Below are 23,244 nucleotides of genomic sequence, written 5' to 3'. Positions count from 1 at the left end.
TTCCCAAACCTATAGAAAGACATCAGTATTCAAGTACAAGAAAGCTATAGAACACCAAGCAGATTAAACCCAAAACTACCTCAAAAGCATGTAATACTCAAACTGCCAAACGTCAAGGATAAAGAGAGGATCCTCAAAGCAACAGGAGAAAAGAAACAACATACTATGAAGCTCTAATACATCCGGCAGCAGACTTTTTAATGGAACTCATACAGGCCAGCAGAGAGCAGCAGGATGTATTTAAAGTGCTGAAGGAGGCTGGGCGCAGTGGCTTATGCCTGTTATCTCAGCATTGTAGGAGGCCGAGGTGGTCAGATCATCTGAGGTCAGGAGTTCAAGACCAGCCTGGCCAACAAGTGAAACCCCATCTCTATTAAAAATACAAAATTTAGCCGAGCATGGTGGTGTGCACCTGTAGTCCCAGCTACTCGGGAGGCTGAGTCAGGAGAATCACTTGAACCCAGGAGGTGGAAGTTGCAGTGAGATGAGATTGCACCACTACACTCCAGGCTGGGCAACAGAGTGAGACTCCATATCCAAAAAAAAAAAGCATTAAAAAAAAAAATAGCCTATTATCCCAGCTACTGGAGAGGCTGAGGCAGGAGAACTGCTTGAATCCAGGAGGCAGAGGTTGCAGTGAGCCCAAGATTTTGCCATTGCACACCAGCCTGGGCAACAAGAGCAAGATTCCATCTCAATAAAAAATAATAATAATAAAAAATAAAGTGCTGAAGGAAAAAAAGCCAAAAAACCTTTTTACCCTGGAATAGTATATCTGGCAAAAATATCCTTCAGACATGAAGGACAAATAAAGACTTTCCCAGACAAAAGCTGAGGGATTTCATCACCAACACCAGACCTGTCCTACAAGAAATGCTAAAGGGGGTCATGTGTGGTGACTCGCACCTGTAATCCTAGCACTTTGGGAGGCCAAGGTGGGCAGATCACTTGAGCTCAGGAGTTTGAGAGCAGCCTGAGCAACATGGCAAATCCCCATGTCTATAAATAATAAATACAAAAATTAGTTGGGTGTGGTAGCATGCACCTGCAGTCCCACTTACTTGGGGGACTTAGGCAGTAGGATTGCTTGAACCCAGGAGGTTCAGGCTGCAGTGAGCTGAGATCACACCACTGCACTCCAGTCTGAGAGACAAAGTGAGACCCTATCTCAAAAAAAAAAAAAAAAAAAAACACTTTGGGAGGCCAAGGCAGGCGGATCATAAGGTCAAGAGATCGAGACCATCCTGGCCAACATGGTGAAACCCCGTCTCTACTAAAAATACAAAAAAATTAGCTGGGTGTGGTGGCGCACACCTGTAGTCCCAGCTACTTGGGAGGCTGAGGCAGGAGAATTGCTTGAACCCGGGAAGCGGAGGTTGCAGTGAGCCAAGGTCGTGCCACTGTACTCCAGCCTGGGAGATAGAGCAAGACTCCATCTCAAAAAAAAAAAAAAAAAAAAAAAAAAAAAAAAAAAAAAAAAAAAAAAAAAAAAAAAAAGATATTCCATGCCAATGGAAACTAAAAAGCAGGAGTAGCTAGCTATACTTACATCAGACAAAATAGGCTTCAAGACAAAAACCATAATAGACAAGGTCACTAGATAATGATAATTGGGTCAACTTACCCAGAGGATAAAATAATTTTAAATATATATGCACCTAAAGTGAAGTACCAAGATAGATAAAGCAAATATTATTAGAGCTAAAGAGACAGGCCTCAATGCAGTAATAGCTGGAGACTTCAACACTTCACTTTCAGCATTGGACAGATCATCCAGACAGAAATTCAACAAAGAAACATCAGACTTAATATGCGTTATAAACCAAATGGATCTAATAGATATTTATAGAACATTTCATCCAATGACTACAGAATACACATCATTTCTTCAGTACATGGATCATTCTCAAGGATATGTCATATATTAGGTCACAAAACAAGTCTTAAAACATTCAAAAAATTGGAATAGTATCAAGCATCTTCTCTGATCACAATGGAATAAAACTAGAAATTAATAACAGAAAAAATGTTGAACTCTGTACAAATACATGGAAATTAAATAATATGCTCCTGAATGACCAATGGTCAATGAAGAAATTAAGAAGGAAGTTGAAAATTTTCTTGAAACAAATGATAAGGAAAGTACAACATACCAAAACCTGTGGGATACAGCAAAAGCAGTGCTAAGAGAAGTTTGTAGCTGTAAGTACCTACATCAAAAAAGAGGGAAAGCTTCAAATTAACAATCTAATGATACATCTAGAAAAGCAAGAGGAAATCAAACCCAAAATTAGTAGAAGAGAAATAGTACAGCCAGGTGCACTGGCTCACACCTGTAATCCCAGCACTTTGGGAGGCTGAGGCAGGTGGATCACCTGAGGTCAGGAGTTTGAGGCTAGCCTGGCCAACATCATGAAACCTCATCTCTACGAAAAATACAAAAAATTGGCTTGGCATGGTGGCAGGCACCTGTAATTCCAGCTACTCAAGAGGCTGAGGCAGGAGACTCACTTGAACCTGGGAGGCAGAAGTTGCAGTGAGCCAAGATTGCACCATTGTACTTCCTGCCTAAGTAACAAGAGCAAAACTCTGTCAAAAGAAAGAAAGAAAAGAAAAGAAAAGAAAAGAAAAGAAAAGAAAAGAAAGAAAGAAAGAAAGAAAGAAAGAAAGAAAGAAAGAAGAAAGGAGGGAGAGAGGGAGGGAGGGAGGGAGGGAAGGAAGGAAGGAAGGAAGGAAGGAAGGAAGGAAGGAAGGAAGGAAGGAAGGAAGGAAGGAAGATCAGGGCAGAAATAAGTGAAATTGAAATGAAGAAAACAATACAAAAGATCAATGAAACAAAAAGTTGGTTTTTTGAAGTTAGGCAAAATTGATAAACATTTAGCCAGACTGACTAAGGAAACAAGAAAGAAGGCCCAAAGAAATAAAGTCAGAGGTGAAAAAGGAGACATTACAACTGATACTACAGAAATTCAAAGGCTCATTAGTGGCTACTATGAGCAACTATATACCAATAAATGGGAAAATGTAGAAGAAATGAATAAATTCCTGGACTCCTACAACTAACCAAGACTGAATCATGAAGAAGCCCAAAACCTGAACAGACCAATAGCAAGCAACAAGATTGAAGCCATAATAAAAAGTCTCCCAGTAAAGAAAACCCCAGGACCCAATGGCTTCACTGCTGAATCCTACCAATGGTTTTAACATGCTGCTGGATTTAGTCTGCTAGCATGTTGTTCAGGAGTTTTGCACCTATATTCATAAGATTTATTGGTCTGTAGTGTTTTTTTTCTTGTAATGTCTTTGTTTGCCTTTGGTACCAGGATAATACTGGTCTCATAGAATAAGTTAGAAAGTGTTACAATAAGTTAGGATTGGTTAAAGAACTAATACCAATCCTACTCAAACTATTCTGAAAATAGAGCAGGAGGGAGTATTTCCAAACTCATTCTACAAGGCCAGTATTACCCTGATAACAAAACTAGACAAAGACTCATCAAAAAAAAAAGAAAACTATAGGCCAATATCCCTTATGAATATTCATGCAAAAATCTTCAACAAAATGCTTGCAAACTGAATTCAACAATACGTCAAAAAGATCATTTATTATGACCAAGTGGATTTATTCCTGGGATGAAAGGATTGTTCAACATATGTAAACCAATCAATGTGATACATCATATCAATGGAATGAACGACAAAAACCATGTGATCATTTCAAGTTATGCTGAAAAAGCATTTGATAAAATTCAATGGATAAAAGTAGAACTACCATATGATCCAGGAATCCACTGCTGGAGGTATACCCAAAAGAAAGGAAATTAGTATATTAAAGAAATATCTGCACTCCCATGTTTGTTGCAGCACTGTTCACAATAGCTAAGATTTGGAAGCAACCTAAGTGTCCATCAGCAGATGAATGGATGAAGTAAATGCAATACCTATATACAATGGAGTACTATTCAGCCATAAAAAGGATGAGATTCTGTCATTTACAACAACATGGATAGAACTGGAGGCCATTAAGTTAAATGAAATAAGCCAGGCACAGAAAGACAACATCATGTGTTCTCACTTTTTGTGGGATCTAAAAAATCAAAACAATTGAACTGATGGACATAGAGAGCAGAAAGATGGTCACCAGAGGCTAGGAAGGGTAATGGGCAGGGGCAGGTTGGGGAGAGGCGAACATGGTTAATAGGTACAAAAACATTAGTCAAAAAGAATGAGTAAGAAAACAGGGTGACTCTAGTAATTTAATTGTACATTTAAAAACAACCAAAAGAAGCCTGGGCAACATGATGAAACCCAGACTCTACAAAAAGTAGCCAGGCATGGTGGCAACCCCTCTTGTCCCAGCTACTTGGAAGGCTGAGGTGGGAGGATCATTTGAGCCAGGGAGGTGGAGGTTGCAGTGAGCTGGGATCATGCCACTGTGCTCCAGCCTGGGTGACAGAGTGAGACCCTGTCTCAAAAAAAAAAAAAAAAAAAAAAGGAAATAGACAATCTAGGCTTCTATATTATGGAATTAGAAAACAAAGAGCAAGCTAAACCAAAAGCAACCAGAGGGAAAGAAATAACAAAGGTTGGAGTGCAGATAAATAAAATGGAGAATAGAAAAGCAATAGAATCAATGGAACAAAAAAAATGGTTCTTTGAAACGATCAACAAAATTGGCAAACCGTCAGCTAGACTCTGTCTCCCACAGAGAGAGACAGTGAATGAATGAGATAGAAGACTCAAGACTCGATTACTAGAAACAGAAATGAAAGCGGAGGCATCACTAAAAACCTTACGAAGAAAAAATAAAAGATTACAAAAAATACTATGAACAATTGTATACCAACATATTAGATAATCTGGACGAAATAGACAAATTCCTAGAAACTCACAAATTACCAAAGTTGACTCAAGGAAAAATAAAAAATCTGAATAGATCTATGATAAGTAAAGAGATTAAATCTGTGATCAAAAACCTACCAACAAAGAAAAGGCCAGGGCCTTCACTGGTAAATTACAGCAAACATTTAAGGAAGTAACACCAATCCTTCTCAAACTCTTACCTAAATAAATAAATAAGCAAGCAAAGGAGGAAACACTTCCTAACTTATTCTATGACACCAGTATTATCCTGGTACCAAAGGCAAACAAAGACATTACAAGAAAAAAAACCCTGCAGACCAATAAGTCTTATGAATATAGGTGCAAAACTCCTGAACAACATGCTAGCAGACTAAATCCAGCAGCATATTAAAAGCATTATACACCATGATCAAGTGAAATTTATCCCAGGAATGCATGGGTCATTTAATATGCAAAAATCAGGTCTGGCACGGTAGTTCAAAGCCTGTAATCCCAGCACTTTGGGAGGCAGAGGCGGGTGGATCACCTGAGGTCAGAAGTTCAAGGCCAGCCTGGCCAACATGGCGAAACCCCGTCTCTACTAAAAATACAAAAATTAGCCAGGTGTGGTGGTGGGCAGCCTGTAATCCCAGCTACTCGGGAGGCTGAGGCAGGAGAATTGCTTGAACCCAAAGATGGAGGTTGCAATGAGCCGAGATCGTGCCACTGGACTCCAGCCTGGGCAACAGAGCAAGACTCTCTCAAAAAAAAAAAAAAAATTAATGCATGTAATTAATAAAATGAAAGGGGAAAAAATCACATGATCATCTCAATTGATGCAGAAAAATAACACTTAACAAACTAAGAATAGAAGGAAAATGTGTCAACCTGCTAGAAAGCATCAGGAAAAACCCACAGTGAATATTGCTCGTGGGAATATAGAACAGTACAGCTGCAATACAAGAGCTTGGTGGTTCTTCAAAAAGCTAAACATAAGAGTTACCATATGGCTCAGCAATTTCATACCTACATATAGACCCCAAACAAATAAAAAAGCAAATATTGACACAAAAACTCATATATGGATGTTCATAGCAACATTATTCATAATAGCCAAAAAGTACAGACAACCCAAATATCCATCAATTGATGAATAAATGAATAAAATGTGGTATATTCATATAAGAACATTATTCATCCATAAGAAGGAATGAAGCACTGACACATGCTACAATACGGACAGCCCTTGAAAACATTATGATCCGGGGCTGGGTGTGGTGGCTCACGCCTGTAATCCAAGCACTTTGGAGGCCGAGGCGGGTGGATCACCTGAGGTCGGGAGTTCAAGACCAGCCTGACCAACATGGTGAAACCCCATCTTAAAAAAAAAGAAAAGAAAAGAAAACATTATGATCAGAGAAAGAAGCCAGATACAGCTAGGCTACGTATCGTATGATTCTATTTACAGTAGTACCCCCTTACCTTCAGGGGATACATTTCAACACCTCTAGTGGATGCCTAAAACCACAATAGTATCTAATCCTATTGTACCATGTTTTTCCCGATGCATGCATATGTACGATAAAGTTTATAAATCAGGCTCTGTGAGAGATTAGCAACAATAGCTAAGAATAAAATAGAATAATATGCCAGCTCCTGTGAAGGGAAAGTTACACGAAAAACCATCACCATATGCCAGCAACACTGCTCTTGCACTTTGGGTCTTGATTAAGTAAAAGAAATGTTGCTGGAACACGAGCGCTGTGATACTGTGGCCGTTGATCTGGTAACTGAGAAGGCTGCTAAGTGACTAACAGGCAGGAAGTGTCGACAGCATGGACCACGGTGGATAAAGGAAGCATTCGTGTCTGGGGTGGGACGAAGAATGATGCACACTTAGAATGATGCACAATTGAAAACTCATATGTTGTTTATTTCTGGAGTTTAATATTTTAGGACTGTGGTTGACTGCAGGTAACTGAAACCATGGAAAGTGAAACAACAGATAAAGTGGGAGTGCTGTATTTAAAATGTCCAGAATAGGCAAGTTCACGGCGACAGAGATCAGTGGTTTCCAGGGGATTGGGGGATCGGGAATGGGATGTGACTGCTTAACAGGTACAGAGTTTCTTTCTAGAGTGAGAACAACGTTCTGGAACTGGTGGTGATGACTGACAACTTGTGAATGTACTAGAAGTCATTGCATTTGTATGATTTTTTTCTTTTTGAGACAAGGTCACCCAGGCTGTCACTCTGTCACCCAGGCTGAAGTGCAGTGGCATGATCATGGCTCACCACAGCCTTGACCTCCTGGGCTCAGGTGATCCTTCCACCCCAACCTCCTGAGTAGCTGGGACGACAGTCCTGTGCCACCATGCCAGGCTATTTTTTGTATTTTTTGCTGGGATAGGGTTTCACCATACTGCCCAGGATAGCCTCATGTTCCTGGGCTCAAGTGAGCCTCCCACCTTGGCCTCCCAAAGGGCTAGGATTATAGGTGTAAACCACTGCCCCCAGCCTTGTACAATTTAAAATGGTTAAAGTGGTGAATTTTACATTGAATTTCACTTCATAGGAATTTTTTTAAAAAAACAACAAACGACTTTAATGGACACATAAATTCCCTGGGGGTCTCATTGCAATGCAGATTTGGATTAAGAAGTCTGGGTGGGGCCTGAGACCCTGATCCCCTTGCTTTTCACCTATGGCCACATTTTGAGACGCAGGGCCACTCGAAGAACCCCCACCTCTGTGAATCAACCCCTGCTCATCTGCTCCTGTAAATAAGGAGGGCTAAAGCACAGATGGCAGGAATGGGGGTGTCCCCAGGTCTGAGCCTGGAGGGGGTTGCAGGCCTCCTCCAGGCATGGAAGTGGAGGGAGAGGGGGCTGTAGTTAAACGGGTTACTCTGTCAGCAGACACAGAGGAGGCGGAAGGAGTAGCTTTTATTTCACACAAAGCTGGGGAAGGAAGGCGAGCGGACAGGGCTGGCTCTCAGAGGGTGCTGCCTGGCAGGTGCACCACTGGCAGGTGCACCACTGGCAGCTGCTGGGCTCCAGCTCCGGGGCTCAGAAGCCATCTGAAAGAAAGCGGCGGCCTCCAGTGAGCAAGCTGGGGTGCTGCAGGGTCCCCGGCCCGTGCTGCTCAACAGTTTCTTCCCTCCCCTCCCCAGCCCCCCGGGACACGGGGATCAAGGAGAGGGCAAAGAGCAACTCCATCCCTGCCTGATCAGTGGGGTGCCGTCTTCCCTGTGAGGGTTTTGGGGTGGAACAGGAATGGCTTCTCAGGGGGAAATGAAAGGAGCTGAGGAGCTTTAGTCCGGAGAAGGCCAACGAAGGAGGCAGCTTCTCCTCGCTGGGGTGTGCTGAGTTGGTATCTAGGACCGGCTCTTCCAGAATTTCGTCTGACACTGGGCCGCAGCGACCGGGTGTGGGTTGGGGAGGAGGGATGATGCCGTCCCGCTTCCGTCCCCGGGTGCGCTGGGGCCCTCCCTGCTGTCCAGCCTACACCTGTGCAGTGGAGTAGCCCCATCCGTCTCGCCTGCCCGGCCCCAGATGACAGCAGTCCAGAGGTTGTCCTCTGCCAGCTGCACCGCTCACCTTCTCCGAGGAGGTCGGGGGCGGGGCTGAAGGGTCCCGGGGGCAGGTTCCAGGCCAGCTCCTCCAGCAGGCCCAGCAGGCCTTTCACCTCTGTCGCCAGGTGCTCCACGGTCTTCTCTACCATCTATTGTGGGAAGGGGGTAAAGTCGAGGACAGGAGTGGTGCTGCACTCTGCTTCATCAGCTAAGGCCCTAAGGAGCAGCTATCGGTCCAGTGGGGTGCAGTGGGAAAGGACTGCGTGTTGCGGGACCTGGGTTTTCCTCACTCAGGCTCTGCCCCTACCTGCCTCAGTTTCCCCAGATGACAATATCCTAGGGGGCTCGCTCTCTAAGGCTCCTTCCTTTTTGGCACTCAATCACAGGTTTGGATGAAACGCCTTTAGAATGCCTTCTCCCTTTTGGGACTTTGCAGGCTGGTGCTCTCATTTCTTTTGTTGCTCCGCCCCCTGGTGGTGTCTCTGCCGAATGACAGATTTGGGATTTTGAAATTTACTCAGGGTTCCCAATAGTTATTTTTTTCCCTTTGTATGCCATGGTCCCCACTGGCAGTGTGGTGAAGCCTACAGACCTCTTTTCAGAATAATGCCTTAAATGCAAAAAATAAAGCATATAGAATTACCAAGGGCATCAATTGCATTAAAATATTATTCATTATTAAAAATTAAACTTTTTGGCCCAGCACAGTGACTCACGCCTGTAATCCCAGCATTTTGGGAGGCCGAGGCAGGCAGATCGCTTGAGGTTAGGAGTTTGAGACCAGTCTGGCCAACATGGAGAAATCCCATGTCTACCAAAAATACAAAAAATTAGCTGGGCATGGTGGTGCATGTCTGTAGTCCCCGCTACTCGGGAGGTTGAGGCATGAGAATCACTGGAGCCCTGGAGGCAGAGGTTGCAGTGAGCTGAGATTGAATCATGAACTCCACCTGGGTAACAGAGCAGGACTCTGTAAAATAAAAATTCAAACTTTTGGATATAACATATGTATTGACTGGGCATAGTGACTCATGCTTGTAATCCCAGTACTTTGGGAGGCCGAGGTGGGCGGATGGCTTGAGCTCAGGGGTTCAAGACCAGCCTGGGAAACATAGCAAAACCTCATCTCTACAAAAAAAAAAAAAAATTGGCCAGGCATGGTGGTACATACACCTGTAGTCCCAGCTACATGGGAGGCTGAGGTGGGAGGATTGCTTGAGCCTGGGAGGTGGAAATTGCAGTGAGGTGAGACTGCACCACTGTACTCCATCCTGGGTAACAGGGAGACAATGCCTCAAAAAACACGTATTTATTAACTCACTAAATCACATGATTTAACATCAGGCCTAACAAAAACAGAAAAGTTGACATACGAAGGGTATAAATGATATGTTCAGATATTCATAACTAGAACAAGATGAAATTATCTGGATTTCTATTGATGACAAAGTTATAGTACTGTTAATACCACTGCTTGCTGTCTGTATTTATGATGAATGGGAATGCTCAATTTCAGTTAAAGGCTTGCAACAATACAAATGTAAGCTTTTTTCCACACAAGTTAGGAATCGTGGCTAAATAACAAAACAGTGACTGAATTTCCACCTTCCCATCCAGTATTGATGCTGAAATACCCACATGGGGGCAAGTAAGGCCTTAGGGGAAGCAGGGTCCACTGGAGACTGGCCAGCCTGACAGCCTAGATGGGAGGGTGATGTTGGACAAGGCAGCCACAGTGCAGGATTGGCCTGTATGGCCTGACATTCCAAAGCAAGCTTGCATCTTCCCATAAAAACACCATCCTAGGCCAGGCCTGGTGGCTCATACCTGTAATCCCAGCACTTTCGTGGGAGGAGGTGGGCGGATCACCTGAAGTCAGGAGTCTGAGACCAGCCTGACCAACATGGAGAAACCTCATCTCTATTAAAAATATAAAATCAGCTATGCATGCCTGTAATCCCAGCTACTTGCGAGGCTGAGGCAGGAGAACCTCTTGAACTCGGGAGGAGGAGGCTGTGGTGAGCCGAGATCATGCCATTGCACTCCAGCATGGACAACAAAAGCAAAGCTCCATCTCAAAAAAAACCCAAAAAATCCCATCTTAGAAGGTGGTCCTGACCCCACATGTCCTTCCAAACCATCCTGTGGTTTACCTCCTCCATGACATCCAGACGGCGTTGCACGGCCATGTGTCTGTCACACGCTGTGCTCTGAGCTGCATCTCCCTGGGGAGGGCTGAAGGGTTCTGCAGCTGTGGAGAAACAAGTCTTGTCACTGTGGGGCCCTTGGTTTGCCATCATGCCAGAGACTCCTGTAAACACTGGGCTCAAGTGAGGTCGGTCCCCAAAGCAAATGCAAGAGCAAGCAGAGGAAGGCCCTGGTGGGGGTCAGTGTGTGAGTGCCAGCCATCTCAATCCCACCAGTCACCTACAGACCCACATGGACTTCTTCAAGGAGGTGAAGCCCAGGGAGGAAGGGAGGACGGGCTCCAGCCAGTCAATTGCAGTGACAGAGAGGCCTGTGCAAACCCTGCGGGGATCCTGCAGTGGCTGGAGACACAGGGTGGTCGGGAGAGAGACTGGAGACGGAAATCCTGGAAATCAAACCAGAGCTTTAGCCCAGAGGCTTTAATAAATCAGTTCTGAGCATATTTGGGGGGCAATCTGGGCTCACTGCAACCTCTGCCTCCCGGGCTCTAGTGATTCTTCTGTCTCAGCCTCCTGAGTAGCTGGGATTACAAGTGCCTGCTACTTTGCCTGGCTAATTTTTGTATTTTTAGTAGAGATGGGGTTTCACCATGTTGATCAGGCTGGTCTCAAACTCCTGGCCTCAGGTGATCCTCCTGCTTCAGGCTGCCAAAGTGCTGGAATCACAGGTGTGAGCCACCACACCCAGCCAAGGGGGTTTATTTTAATAGAAGAATCACAGAGTCAAACATGAATTTTTAAAATATAGGGAATAGACTGGAGGGAGATGCCTTTGAAGGCAGGAAGTTACTGCAGCAATCAGGGTAAGAGGGATGAAGGAGAAGTGATGAGCAGAGGCAGTAGCTGTAGGAATATGAGGATGAAAATGAGAGGAGGTATTTCAATAGCAGCACTGACACTGGGAACCCGTTAGTTACAGCTGGCACGTGATGAGTGCTTACCACGTACGACGTAGGGTGCTAACTTAACCTCTCCAACAACCTGTTGTTACCCCCAATCTATACGTAAGAAAACTGATGCATAGAGGGAAGAAAGTATGTGTCCAAAGTCACTACTCATAAGCAGAGGATCTGCCATTCCATTGTGCTCCTCGAGTTGGCTCTTCCAGGCACCATCAACCCTCATGCAGAAGTCTAAGAGCCCTGATTCCAAGCTCAGGTTTCAGAGTTGGTAACCCTGAGATGCCTGTGGGGCATCAGAGTTGGCTGGAACCTTGGAGAACGCTGACACTCAAGAAGGAGAGTGCTGCCCCAGAAGTCAAGAGCAGCCAAGCTCTACAGATTCTGCAGAGAATGAAAAAGGTCAGCATGGCCGAAAGCAGTGAGGAGGTCTAGCAAGATAAGGACTGGAAAAAGAGCACAGGAAAGGCCCTTGTTAGATGTCACCCCAGCACTCTTAGGAGTGGTGGGGGAAAAGCAGAGCTTGGATTATGGTAAGATGAGAAGGGAAGGTGAGGCTGGGGATAGAAGCTTGGATTCTGGAAAATTTCACAAAGCTTGGCTGTGAAGGAAAGGAGACTGGATCACAAGGTCTAGAGAAGTATTTATGGTTGTGTGTGTGTGTCTGTGTGTGTGTGTTTTAAGCAGTGGAAAACACAATGATGTTTACAGTCTGAGGGACAAAAGGAAGACAAGAGAAGCAAAGGAATGCTCTTCCTGAATTGATGGGAGGTCCCGGATCCAAAGTGGGTGGGAACACATCTGGAAGGAAGACAGAGGGAATGCAGCAAAAATGGGCAAAGGTAAACCATCTAACTAGAGGGCCAGAAAGTGGAGTGAGCTCCTGCCTGATGGGCTCTGTTTACTCTGTGCAGTAAGAAAGAGAACACGTAGGGAAGAGAGCTAGCTGTTAAAATTTCAAGAATTCTATGAGTAGGTTACTAAACACAGATGTTAAAATAGTGACCATGGTGGATGGAAATGGTGGCTTGTGCCTTTAATCCTAGTACTTTGGGAGGCTGAGTGGGAGGATCACTTGAGGCCAGGAGTTTGAGACCAGCCTGATCAACACACTGAGACCCTATCCCTTAAAAGAAAAAAATTTTTAAGTAAAAAGAAAAAAAAAATGGTGGCCATGATGAGAATACTTACACCACAGAAATCACCAACCCCTGCCCCCCTTCTTTTCTTTTTGAGAGCCAGTCCATCAGTGCACCACCAGGTAAGGGGCTTGAATAAAGAGAGGGCTTCAAAAGGGGATGTGCAGAATGAGGGAGTAGGAGGACCATGCAGAATGAGCCAGCATCAACAAGGAATCCTGGAAGTGTGAGTCCTCCCCCAGCAGTGCTCCACAGTCTAGGCGCACAGCAGCAAAGACAGATGGCTGGATGGAGTCTGCAGGGTGGATGTGGTGGAGGCAAGGGGACAAGGAACTGAGATTTGACCAGCCAGAGGTTTAGGAGGGGAGCCCTGGAATCCAGCTGGGATAAGGAAGGAAATGAGGCCAAGAAGAGGGCCAATAAACTGGAAGAAGGGGGAGCTAAAGAGACTGGAGGTCTTAGGAATCACAGGAGGAACAGGAGGTAAAGAATATTGCAATTTTAGCTTTTACAGGTCGAGCGGCTTCAGATAGTGACAATATCAAGGCTGCGGCCATGGATGTGGGCATCCAAAGCTCAGTGTGGGGAGTTACGGAGCTTGAGCCCTCTAGGTGCAATGCTTGTAGCTTAAGGCCTTGGTGTTGGATGGGTTGGCCAAGGGGCCATCTGCACTTGTCTAGAAGGGGGGCAGGTCTTGAGACAGGACAGAGTTGGTGATGGATGTGTAACTCTGAGAGGCCAAGGGATTTGCCCAAGCTCACGCCATCAGCAAATGCCTGGACCTCAGGCACCCTGACCTCCTGGCTTCAACTCATCAAAGTGGGGCCCCCTGCCTTGTGATTTTCTGATTCCAACTCTATCTAAATCTCAGCTCTTCCACTCAGGGATAAGAACAACACCAGGGACAAAACGTCCTTCCAATCCGAGCATCTTTTGTGGAGAACAATCTGTTTTTTGAATTTTCCTTTTCATTATTTCCTTCCATTAAATTTAGAAAAGACTCTTCAAAAGATAATGGTGTTATTCCTGAACGTGGGGAGGGAGGAGGACATGATAACGGTGCCTTGGTTATTTCTTTAAGGCGAGTCTTTTAAAGACCCATACTGAAATATTTACAGATGAAATGTTATGCCGTCTTGGATTTACTTCCAAATAATCCAGGCCTGGGTGGGGATGGGGGAGAGGCCTGCGTGGATGTTTAGAGCAAACAAGATGGGCTGAGAGCTGCTAATTGTTGGAGCTGGGTGATGAGCACGTAGGGGTACATTCAGCTTTTCTCTCTACTGTTGTGGGCGTGGTTTGAAACGTTCCCTAATAAAAGCCAGCTGTCTGATGGGGCTGTCAGCAGAAAGCAGTAGCCACCGTGGGCTGCAGGCATCCGTGTAAAATATTCAGAGGGAGAGGTCCCACCTGGGGGCTATGCTCCATCCTGGCCCCACATCCTGAGAAGGCCCTTGGGAGGCAGGGGCAGGTCTAGAGGAGGCTATGGGGAAGAGACTCCTTTTTTTATTTCTTCTTTCTTTTTTTGTTTTGACAGGGTCTCAGTCTGTCACCCAGGCTGAAGTGCAGAGGCACGATCATGACTCACCGCAACCTCTGCTTCCCGGGTTCAAGCAACTCTCCCACCTCAGCCTCCAGAGTAGCTGGGACTACAGGCACACATTACCATGCCGGGCTAAGTTTTGTATTTTTTGTAGAGATGGGGTTTCACCACGTTGCCCAGGCTAAGCTCAAACTCCTGGGCTTAAGTGATCCACCTTCCTTGGCCTCCCAAAGTGCTGGGATTATACGTGTGAGCCATCGCACCCAGTCTGGGACTCCAAATTTTAACTCTGTTTCAGCTGAAACTGGGCTGATCAGCTTAGAGAGGAAAAGTTCTGAGGGGGCCGGAAGAGCTGTTCTCACCCACAGAGTGGCCGTCCTGGGGAAGGCCTGTCGTCGTGAGTCTGTGAATACACACACCGCCTGCTGGCTCTGTCCAGAGGCCTTCGGCCGGGCCTTTCCCCTGAGCCTCACCTGCCCTCCCCCAGACCGCAGCCACTCTCCCCTCACACACTTCTCCCAGGCTCAGGCCAGAAGGATACAGTGTGACCCTGCCAGCCACGTGGGAGTCAGGCTGCGTTGGAAGTCAGGAACAACCAGAGCCTGCTCCTCTCCACTGGCCTAGAACACCCTGCTCTCTAGAGTCTGTAATGAGGTCTAACTTGGCTCCAGATCCCCTCCAGGGAAAAGGCTGGGCTGAGGTCGCTCCCCACGTGGCTCAGCGCTAATCCTTCACATCTGGACAAAACTGTGCTCTGTGCTCCTGGAGCAACTGTCCATGAGCTCATCGGGGCCTCCACAGAGGACATCTGAGAGAGCAAGCTTGGAGCAGGGCCTGACATTGTCCTGCCTGCTCCCTCCCCACCAGGTCCTCCACACAGAGCTGACTTGAACGCATCATGTCAGAAAACATGCTGGAGACGCCTGTCCTCAGCCTGGTTCAGCCACTAATGATTGTGGGATTGTGAGTTTCTTCTCCCTGAGCCTCTGCTGCCTCCTCCATAAAATAGGATGGGGTAGGCCTGAGGCCCTCACTTCCCCATGTAGCTCATCCTTAATTCTTCTTCTCTGTCATTTGGAGACCGCAGAGAGGCCTCAAAAATCGGCTATGAGAGCTGAGCTCAGTGGTTCACACCTGTAATCCCGGAGCTTTGGGAGGCCAAGGCTGGTGGATCACTTAAAGCCAGGAGTTTGAGACCATACTGGGCAACATAGTGGGACTCTCTCTCTATGAAAAAAAAAATTAGACAAGATTGGTGGCATATGCTTGTAGTCCCAGGTATTTGGGAAGCTGAAGCAGGAGAATCGCTTGAGCCCAGAAGTTTAAGACTACAGTCAGTTACGATTGCATCACTGCTCTCTAGCCTGGGCGACAAAGACCTTGTCTTGTAAAGAAAAAAAAAAAGTAAAAAAAAAAAAAAAAAAAAAAAAAGACAAAAGAACCAATGTCTAATATATGTATAAAACTAATCAACACGGTATAAAAAAAAAAAAAAAAAAAAAAAAAAAAAAAAAAAAAAAAAAAAATTAGTAGACACACACACGCACCCATGGGGCTGTCAGCGGCTCAGACAAGGGGAGTGGAAAAGGCTGAAGGATTCCGATGATTAACCCTGAGCAGCCAAGGCTGTGGCCCCACAGGGCTCCCTTCCTCCCTTTCCTCCCACCCTCCTGGGCCCTGCCAGTTGGGAAATGGACCTCCTTGGATGCTGCGTTGTTTTCTCTGGCCTAGCTCCTGCTCCGGGCCTGATGCGCACCCTGGATGGTGGCCACGGGCGGGGCATCCTGTGCTGGTGAGAACAGGCTGCTGTGGAGCCGGGAGGCCCCAGGGGAGGGCTGGGCTGGCCTGGCTGCCCCAGTTAAAGAGACGTGGCCCCTGGGTGCCATCCTCTGAGGCTGAAGTACTGCTCCCTCTACGTCCGGGCCTTATGGGGAGACCTTTTGTATCTGAACCCAAATAGTAAGAAAGTGCCACAGCGCAGATGGTTTCTGCATGGGGGGCAATGAGAAAGGTTTTCTCAGTGGCGTCTCTGAAAGGTGTTGCTGTATCTTCTGAATTATCAAAGTCACAGTCTTTGAAGAGTCTGCTTTGGAAAGCAACCCTGGACACATTCAATGTAATAGAATAATAAACTTTACCACATCCAATACTTGTATAAAGATGTATGATTCATTCAAAACCATCCATGGGTTTTGATTATTTTTGAAAGCAGCAGAACACTATTCTTCAAATGATTCTATAAAAAACTCCAAAATGTGGGCCGGGCGTAGTGGCTGATGGTCTAAAAGGCCATCAGGGAATAAAGGTTTCTCTGAGTGCTGCTGAAAGAAACCAAGATTGGGGCCAGGCATGGCGGCTAACAACCTGTACTCCCAGTACTTTGGGAGGCAGAGGCTGGCTGATCCCTTGATGTCAGGAGTTCGATACCAGCCTGGCCAATATGGTGAAACCCACCTCCTCCCCCGCCCCCATCTCTACTAAAAAATGCAAAACTTAGCTGGGCGTGCTGGTACAGCATCTATAATCCCAGCTACTCAGGAGGCTGAGGCATGAGAATTGCTTGAACCTGGGAGGCAGAGGTTGTGGTGAGCCGAGATTGCACCACTGCGCTCCAGCTTGGGCGACAGAATGAGACTGTCTCAAAAATAAAATAAAATAAACCAAGGTTGAAAGTCGGACAAGCAAGAGATAGATCTCAATTTACAGAAAATATAAGGGATGAAAGTATTTAAATAACATCAAAGGGACGCAATTAGCAAAATCTAAATGTGGAAAACTTGACAGAACAAACTTAGTTTATTCAACAACAACAACAAAATTTAAAAAAAAAAAAAAGCTGGGCATGGTGGCTCACGCCTGTAATCCCAGCACTTTTGGATGCCGAGGTGGGTGGATCATGAGTTCAGGAGGTCAAGACCATTCTGGCCAACATGGTGAAACTCTGTCTCTACTGAACATACAAAAGTTAGCTGGGTGTCAGGGTGAGCACCTGTAGTCCCAGCTACTCAGGAGGCTGAGGCAGGAGAATCACTTGAACCAGGAGGCAGAGGTTACAGTGCGCCAAGATCGTGCTACTACACTCCAGACAGAGCAAGACTCTGTCTAAAAAAAAAAAAAAAAAAGGGCAGGGGTGGGAAAACTTACATATTTAAAGAGACCTAACAGACATTTTGACCAGATGCAGTATATGTAACCTTATATGGATCAAACAAATGAATTGTAAAAAGATATGACACAATCAAAGACATTTGAACAGTGATTGAATATTTAATGATGTTCAATCACACACTCTTTTTGGAGTGCGATCGTGGCATTGCAGCTATGTTTATTAAAAGAGTGCTTATCTCTTAGAGATACACAAGGAAATATTTATAGATGAAAAGCTATGGGCTCGGCACGGTGGCTCATGCCTGTAATCCCAGCACTTTGGGAGGCCGAGGCAGGTGGATCATAAGGTCAGGAGTTCAAGATCAGCCTGAACAACATGGTGAAACCCTCTCGCTCTAAAAAAAAGAAAGAAAAAAGAAAAGGAAATACATGATGTCAGTCCAGGCATGGTGGCTCACACCTGCCAGCACTTTGGGAAGCCAGGGCAGGTGGATCACTTGAGCCTAGCAGTTCGAGACCAGCCTGGCCAACATGGTGAAACCCTGTCTCTACTAAAAATACAAAAATTGGTCAGGTGTGGTGGTGGATGCCTGTAGTCCCAGCTACTTGGGAGGCTGAGGCAGGAGAATCACTTGAACCTGGGGGGTGTAGATTGCAGTGAACTGAGATTGTGGCACTGCATTCTAGTATGGGTGACAGAATGAGATCCTGTTGCACAAAAGAAGGAAAGAAAGAAAGAAAATACAATGCCTGGATTTCATAATCCAGGGAGGGGAGCGGGTGAGGACTGCAGATGACATAAAACTGCCCATGAATTGAAACTTGTTGAAGCAGGGTTGACGAGTACATTATGTGATTCTTTCCTATACTATTATTTTGTATTTTTTGTATCCAACAGTTTTCATAATCAAAAGTTAAGAGATATCTGAAATCTGAAAGATTATGCACAAAAATGTATGAAGTCAGTGTGAAATGACATTAATCATGAATACTTTCCTCCTTTTCTTCTTCTCTCTCTTTTTTTTTTGAGATGGAGTCTCGCTCTGTCACCCAGGCTGGAGTGCAGGGGTACTGTCTCTGCGCACTGCAACCTCCGCCTTCTGGGTTCAAGCGATTCTCCTGCCTCAGCCTCCAGAGTAGCTGGGACTACAGGCATGTGCCACCTTGCCCGGCTAATTTTTTTTTGTATTTTTAGTAGAGACGGGATTTTACTGTGTTAGCCAGGATGGTCTTGAACTCCCGACCTTGTGATCTGCCTGCTTCGGCCTCCCCAAATCCTTTTCTTCTTAATCTGTAGCAATGAACATTCATAATCAGAAAGAAAAACAACGTTTAAAATGGGTTTAAATTCTCTATACAAGTCGTGGCTAAAAGGAGCACCAAAAGTAGCCACTTGTGGACGGGCCAGTCCCTCCTCCCTCTGGGGGAAGCACAGGCGCTGCTTTGTGCCCTCAGCTTCCAGAGCCTGGGGCTGAGCTGGGAGGCGGGTAAAGGAGAGGGGGATGACAGGGTGTGTACGGGGGCTCTACTCTATGCTGGGCAGAGTCCCAGCCACTCCTTATACAGCTTGTGAGGAAGCCATTGGTGGTTATCTTTAACAGGTGGGCAAACTGAGGCTCAGAGAAATCAGCGGAGTCATCTAAGAGAATGTGTGTTGATACATGTTCCCTGCTGGGCACTTCCTCTCTCATCTAATCCCTGAGGACAGCCCTGTTGGGGGGGGGTGTCATTCTCCCCAATTGACAGAGGAAGAAGCAGCCCCAGAGAAAGGAAAGGACTCACCCAAGGTAAGGGATCACGAGGGCTGGCCTGGATCCTCTCCCCACGTGCTCACTCCCACAGTTAACTGGGCCCTGAAAGGGGGTGGGTGCTTCTATCTTAGCACAGGGCACTTCTGCCTGGGTGGGGGCAAGGACTGAGGGGCAGGAGGCCTGGATGTTTTGTGAGGGCTCTGCCTTGGCACCACTGTGAGATCTGAGCTTGCCCCTCACCTGAACAACTAAAATGAGCAATAGCCATCCCTGACTAAATGGGGTCGTGGCTTGTAAAGTCCTGTGCAATGTGCAGGGTGGCGGAATCAGCATCTGTGTATAGTCAAGACTACAGTCTAGTAAGTCACTTGACGAGAGTCACCCTGAGCCTCACCTGCGAAGGGGCAACATTAAGCTGAAGGGAGAGGTGGGGGAAAGAAAAGGGAGAGTAAAAGGCAAGGAACCCAGCTAATGGATTAGGCACCCAGAGAGCCTCTCCCTCCCGAACAGCCCTCCACCTCCACCCAGTGCCCCACCTCTGCCCAAAACAGCTCAGTCCCCCAGAGAAGCTCCCTGGAAACTGGGAGGCTGACTTCCTCACCAACTGCAAAACCACCTGAGGCCGCCTGGCAGGTGAAGCAGTGGCCTTTCTCCTGGCCCGCCTGTCTGGCTCCTTGAGGCTGTGCTGAGCTTGCCTGGGTCACTCACCCTTTGGAGTCTGGCTTCTTAGACAATGTCCTATAAAGCCAGGCCTGAGCCTCCGCAGGCCCTCTGAGATGCAGCTGGCCTCCCGGGCTGCCCCGCCCGGCAGCTGTGACCTCCCACCCCAGACCCTGGCTCCTCTCTTGCCAGCTCTACTCCCGTCACTGAGCTTCTCTCTCTCTCTTTTGTGGTCTCTCTCAAATCTTTCTCTTTGCTTCAATATCCACTCTCCCTCCACCCCTTGCTATTTTAGTCACTCTTTCTCTTTCCTTCTCTTTGGTCTCTTAAACTCCTTTTTCTTCTATCTTAGTTCATATCTGTTCATCTATAAAGCCTCTTTCTGTCTCGGCCTCTCCTTTTTCCTTTTCACGATTTATTCTTCCCTCTCTTCTTTATCTCTCCTTTGCTCTACTTCTCTGCCTTTTTCTGCTTCTGTTTCCTCTCACCGTCTTTCTCTCCATCCCTCCCTCCCTGCATCTTCCTCTCTCTCCATCCCGCTGTAGTGTCCAACTCTGTCTCTCTCTTGCCCATTCCTTCCTCGCCATCTGCGGGTCCCCTGCCGTGCCCGGCGCCCCACTCACCAGCCAAAGCGCCCGCGGCGCGGAGCAGAGCCAGCCCGGCCAGCGCGCAGAGCAGGGGCCGCATGTTGCCCGCCCGGCCGAGCGCAGCGCCGCGTCTGCCCGCAGCCGCCCTCCCTGGATCGCGCCCGGCCGGCCTGGGAGGAAATGCTCTTAGTCCGAGCCAAAATTCCTGGGCGGCTCCGGGCTTTCTGGCTGGAGCGAACCCGCCCCCTCCAGAGGCCCCTCTGCACCCTTTGGGCAGCGCGGAGTCCAGAGACCCCGGGAGTTGAGGCGCTGACAGTGCCACCCGGGCGCCTCGCGAGGAAAGGGCCGCCTCCGGAGTCCCCGCGCCTTCTGGGGGCCCGGGAGGGAAGGGGAAGGATTGGGTGAGGGCGTTGGCTCTAGGCGGCGGATCCTGGGGTCAGGGGTTTGTTATGAACCCATTTCAGAGGCGGGCAGACTGAGGCTCAGAGAGAAGTGCCTTCCTCGGCATTACCCTCAGCCGTGGCACAGGATATGCATCCCTGTCTCCTGGGAGTGTGGAAGCTTTTGTTTGTCTACCTACGAACAAGAAATTGATTCTAATGACATGGAACAGTGTCTGGCCCTAAGAAGGAGACCCAGAAACTCACTGCTCTGGTAAGGGAGTGATAGCAACGTGAAAAGGTACTGGTACTTTAAAAAAAAAAAAAAAGGTAAAATTGTGACTCTCGTAAAGATATGAAATTAGCATATTCTAAAGGTTTTATTTAATTCATTATTAATGAGGTAACAAGTAAGATGCCACAAGCAGTCCACAGTTTGGAACACAGTAGCGGAAACTTCCCTATGGGACACGCCTGTTCAACAAAGTGCAACAACAAATTAAGGTTTAGTGAAAACACAAAGCAAAAAAGCTGCAGCTCTGACTTCTCTGCTGCAGAGCCCTGAGTGCCTTGCCTGGCTGTAAGTAGAACGCTTTCATCAGCAAGCCTGGGAGAATGCCTTTGTCCATCAAGGTCCCCATTGGGGTTAACTGGGGCCCTTGCAGATCAAGGCTGCCCCTCTGCCTTCTGTGTTCCTGGCTGTGGCTGTGTAATTGTCCAGAACAGTCACCATGCTAACCAGTGATCCAGTTCTTACCCCCTCCCCGAGAGTGACATAATAGCCTCAGACGCAGAAGTTCTGGTTCTGAGCCCGAGAATCTGAGACAGACTCAAATCTAAATTATTTATTATTTATTTATTTTATTATTATTATCGAGACAAAGTCTTGCTCTGTCACCCAGGCTGCAGGGCAGTGGCACAATCTCAGCTCACTGCAACCTCCGCCTCCCAGGTTCAAGCAATTCACTTGCCTCAGTGCCTCCTGAGTAGCTGGGATTACAGGCACCTGCCACCACACCCAGCTAATTTTTGTGTTTTTAGTAGAGACGGAGTTTCACTATGTTGGTCAGGCTGGTCTCGAACTCCTGACGTTGTGATCCGCCCTCCTCAGCCTCCTAAAGTGCTGGGACTATAGGCATGAGCAACTGGGCCTGGCCCCAGGTCTAGATCTTTCAAAAGCTTTCAAGGAGATTATGATGCCCACATGAACTGGCTCAGAAGAAGAATTTATTTCAGGAATGCCAAGAATGTCTCATGCTTGGTGGTGGGACGTTCCTTGATGGTTTAGCCAGGTGCAAAGTTGTCATAGAACTGCCAAACCCATAAGGATTCTTGTAGCTCAGAGCCAATGGGCTACCTTATATTCTGAATTTAAGATTAAGAAGAAAAACAAACCATATACAATACATTCTTGTTGTGGGAGAGCATAAAGTAATTAAGTATACAGAGTAAAACATAAAGCCTTTTCTGTTATGAATTCCCTCTATTCAACGATTCAGGTCCAGTCCCCTCAGCTTGGTAGGCTGTGCCTGTTCCAGTTCCATGCATTCCCCGTCTGTCTAATGAATAATTAGACACAAATGTATATACATGAGATCAAATAAGAGATATTTTGAAGACTGGCTTTCATTCATGTTTATCTCAGCCATAACATTAAATCTTGGCTGGGTGCAGTGGCTCACGCCTGTAACCCCAGCACTTTGGTAGACCGAGGTGGGTGGATCACCTGAGGTCAGGAGTTTGAGACCAGCCTGGCCAATATGGTGACACTCCATCTCTGCTGAAAATACAAAATACTAGCAGAGCATGGTGTTGGGTGCCTATAGTCCCAGCTACTCAGGAGGCTGATGCAGGAGAATCGGTTGAACCCAGGAGGCGGAGGTGGCAGTGAGCCAAGATTGCACCACTGCACTCCAGCCTAAGCAACGGAGCAAAACTTTGTCTTAAAAAACAAAAACAAAAACAAACAAACAAACAAAACTTGAAGATCATTCTATGTGAGTACAGATAATTCCACTTCATTCCTTTTAAGAGTTACAAAGTATCCCATTGAATGGATGCAAGCAGCATTATTTGTCCAAACAGTCCCCTATTGATGTGCATGTAGATTGCTTCCTTTTTTCCTCCAATATAAAATGTGCTTTAATAAACATACTTTTGCATATATCTTTATGTACATAGTTCATGTATTTCTGAAAGGCTGGAAGAGGAATCATGTGTCAAAGAGCATTTTACGTTTTGCCAGGTAGGCCAAAAACTGTTCCTCAAATTGTCACTAAGCCCACAGGAGGGACAGGAGCCTTTCAGCACTGTTCCAACGCGAACCGGAGTACATGTTGGTCTCGGTAGGAATTGGGCTGCAGGGGGCGCCATTTACATAAATACTTCTGGATTGGAGTTCCCGAAGTGTAAACCTAGAGGTCACCTACATTCTCCAACACCGGATATTTATCATTTAAAATTTTGACAGCTTGATGATGGAAAATGTTACCTTGTTGTTATTTTATTTACAAGCTATTTATTATAAGTGAGGTTAAGCTTTATTTGCCTCTTC

The 23,244-nt window shown here is 46.5% G+C and overlaps 1 protein-coding gene across 6 annotated transcripts; it reads right to left on the bottom strand.

The window, feature by feature from the left end:
- Window positions 1–7,427: 7,427 nt before the first annotated feature.
- On the bottom strand, window positions 7,428–20,820 carry PLAC9 (placenta associated 9). Of its 6 annotated transcripts, none has more exons than XM_037727474.1 (5): window positions 19,772–19,877; window positions 10,570–10,667; window positions 8,829–8,898; window positions 8,442–8,565; window positions 7,428–7,921 (listed from the first exon to the last, which is right to left on the bottom strand). In XM_037727474.1, the coding sequence occupies exons 2-5, from the start codon at window positions 10,635–10,637 to the stop codon at window positions 7,911–7,913; spliced, it is 273 nt and encodes a 90-aa protein (XP_037583402.1). In that variant the 5' UTR covers window positions 10,638–10,667; window positions 19,772–19,877; the 3' UTR covers window positions 7,428–7,910. The 6 variants fall into 6 exon arrangements, with proteins under 6 accessions (XP_037583402.1, XP_017352554.1, XP_017352546.1 ...); XM_017497065.2 differs by having other exon boundaries at window positions 8,829–8,901; window positions 19,772–19,872; XM_017497057.2 differs by lacking the exons at window positions 8,829–8,898; window positions 19,772–19,877 and adding an exon at window positions 20,347–20,820.
- Window positions 20,821–23,244: the final 2,424 nt, after the last annotated feature.

This window comes from Cebus imitator, unplaced genomic scaffold (genome assembly GCF_001604975.1).
Source record: "Cebus imitator isolate Cc_AM_T3 unplaced genomic scaffold, Cebus_imitator-1.0 Scaffold11, whole genome shotgun sequence".
Classification (NCBI taxonomy): domain Eukaryota; kingdom Metazoa; phylum Chordata; class Mammalia; order Primates; family Cebidae; genus Cebus; species Cebus imitator.
This window is presented reverse-complemented; position numbering and strand designations above follow the sequence as displayed.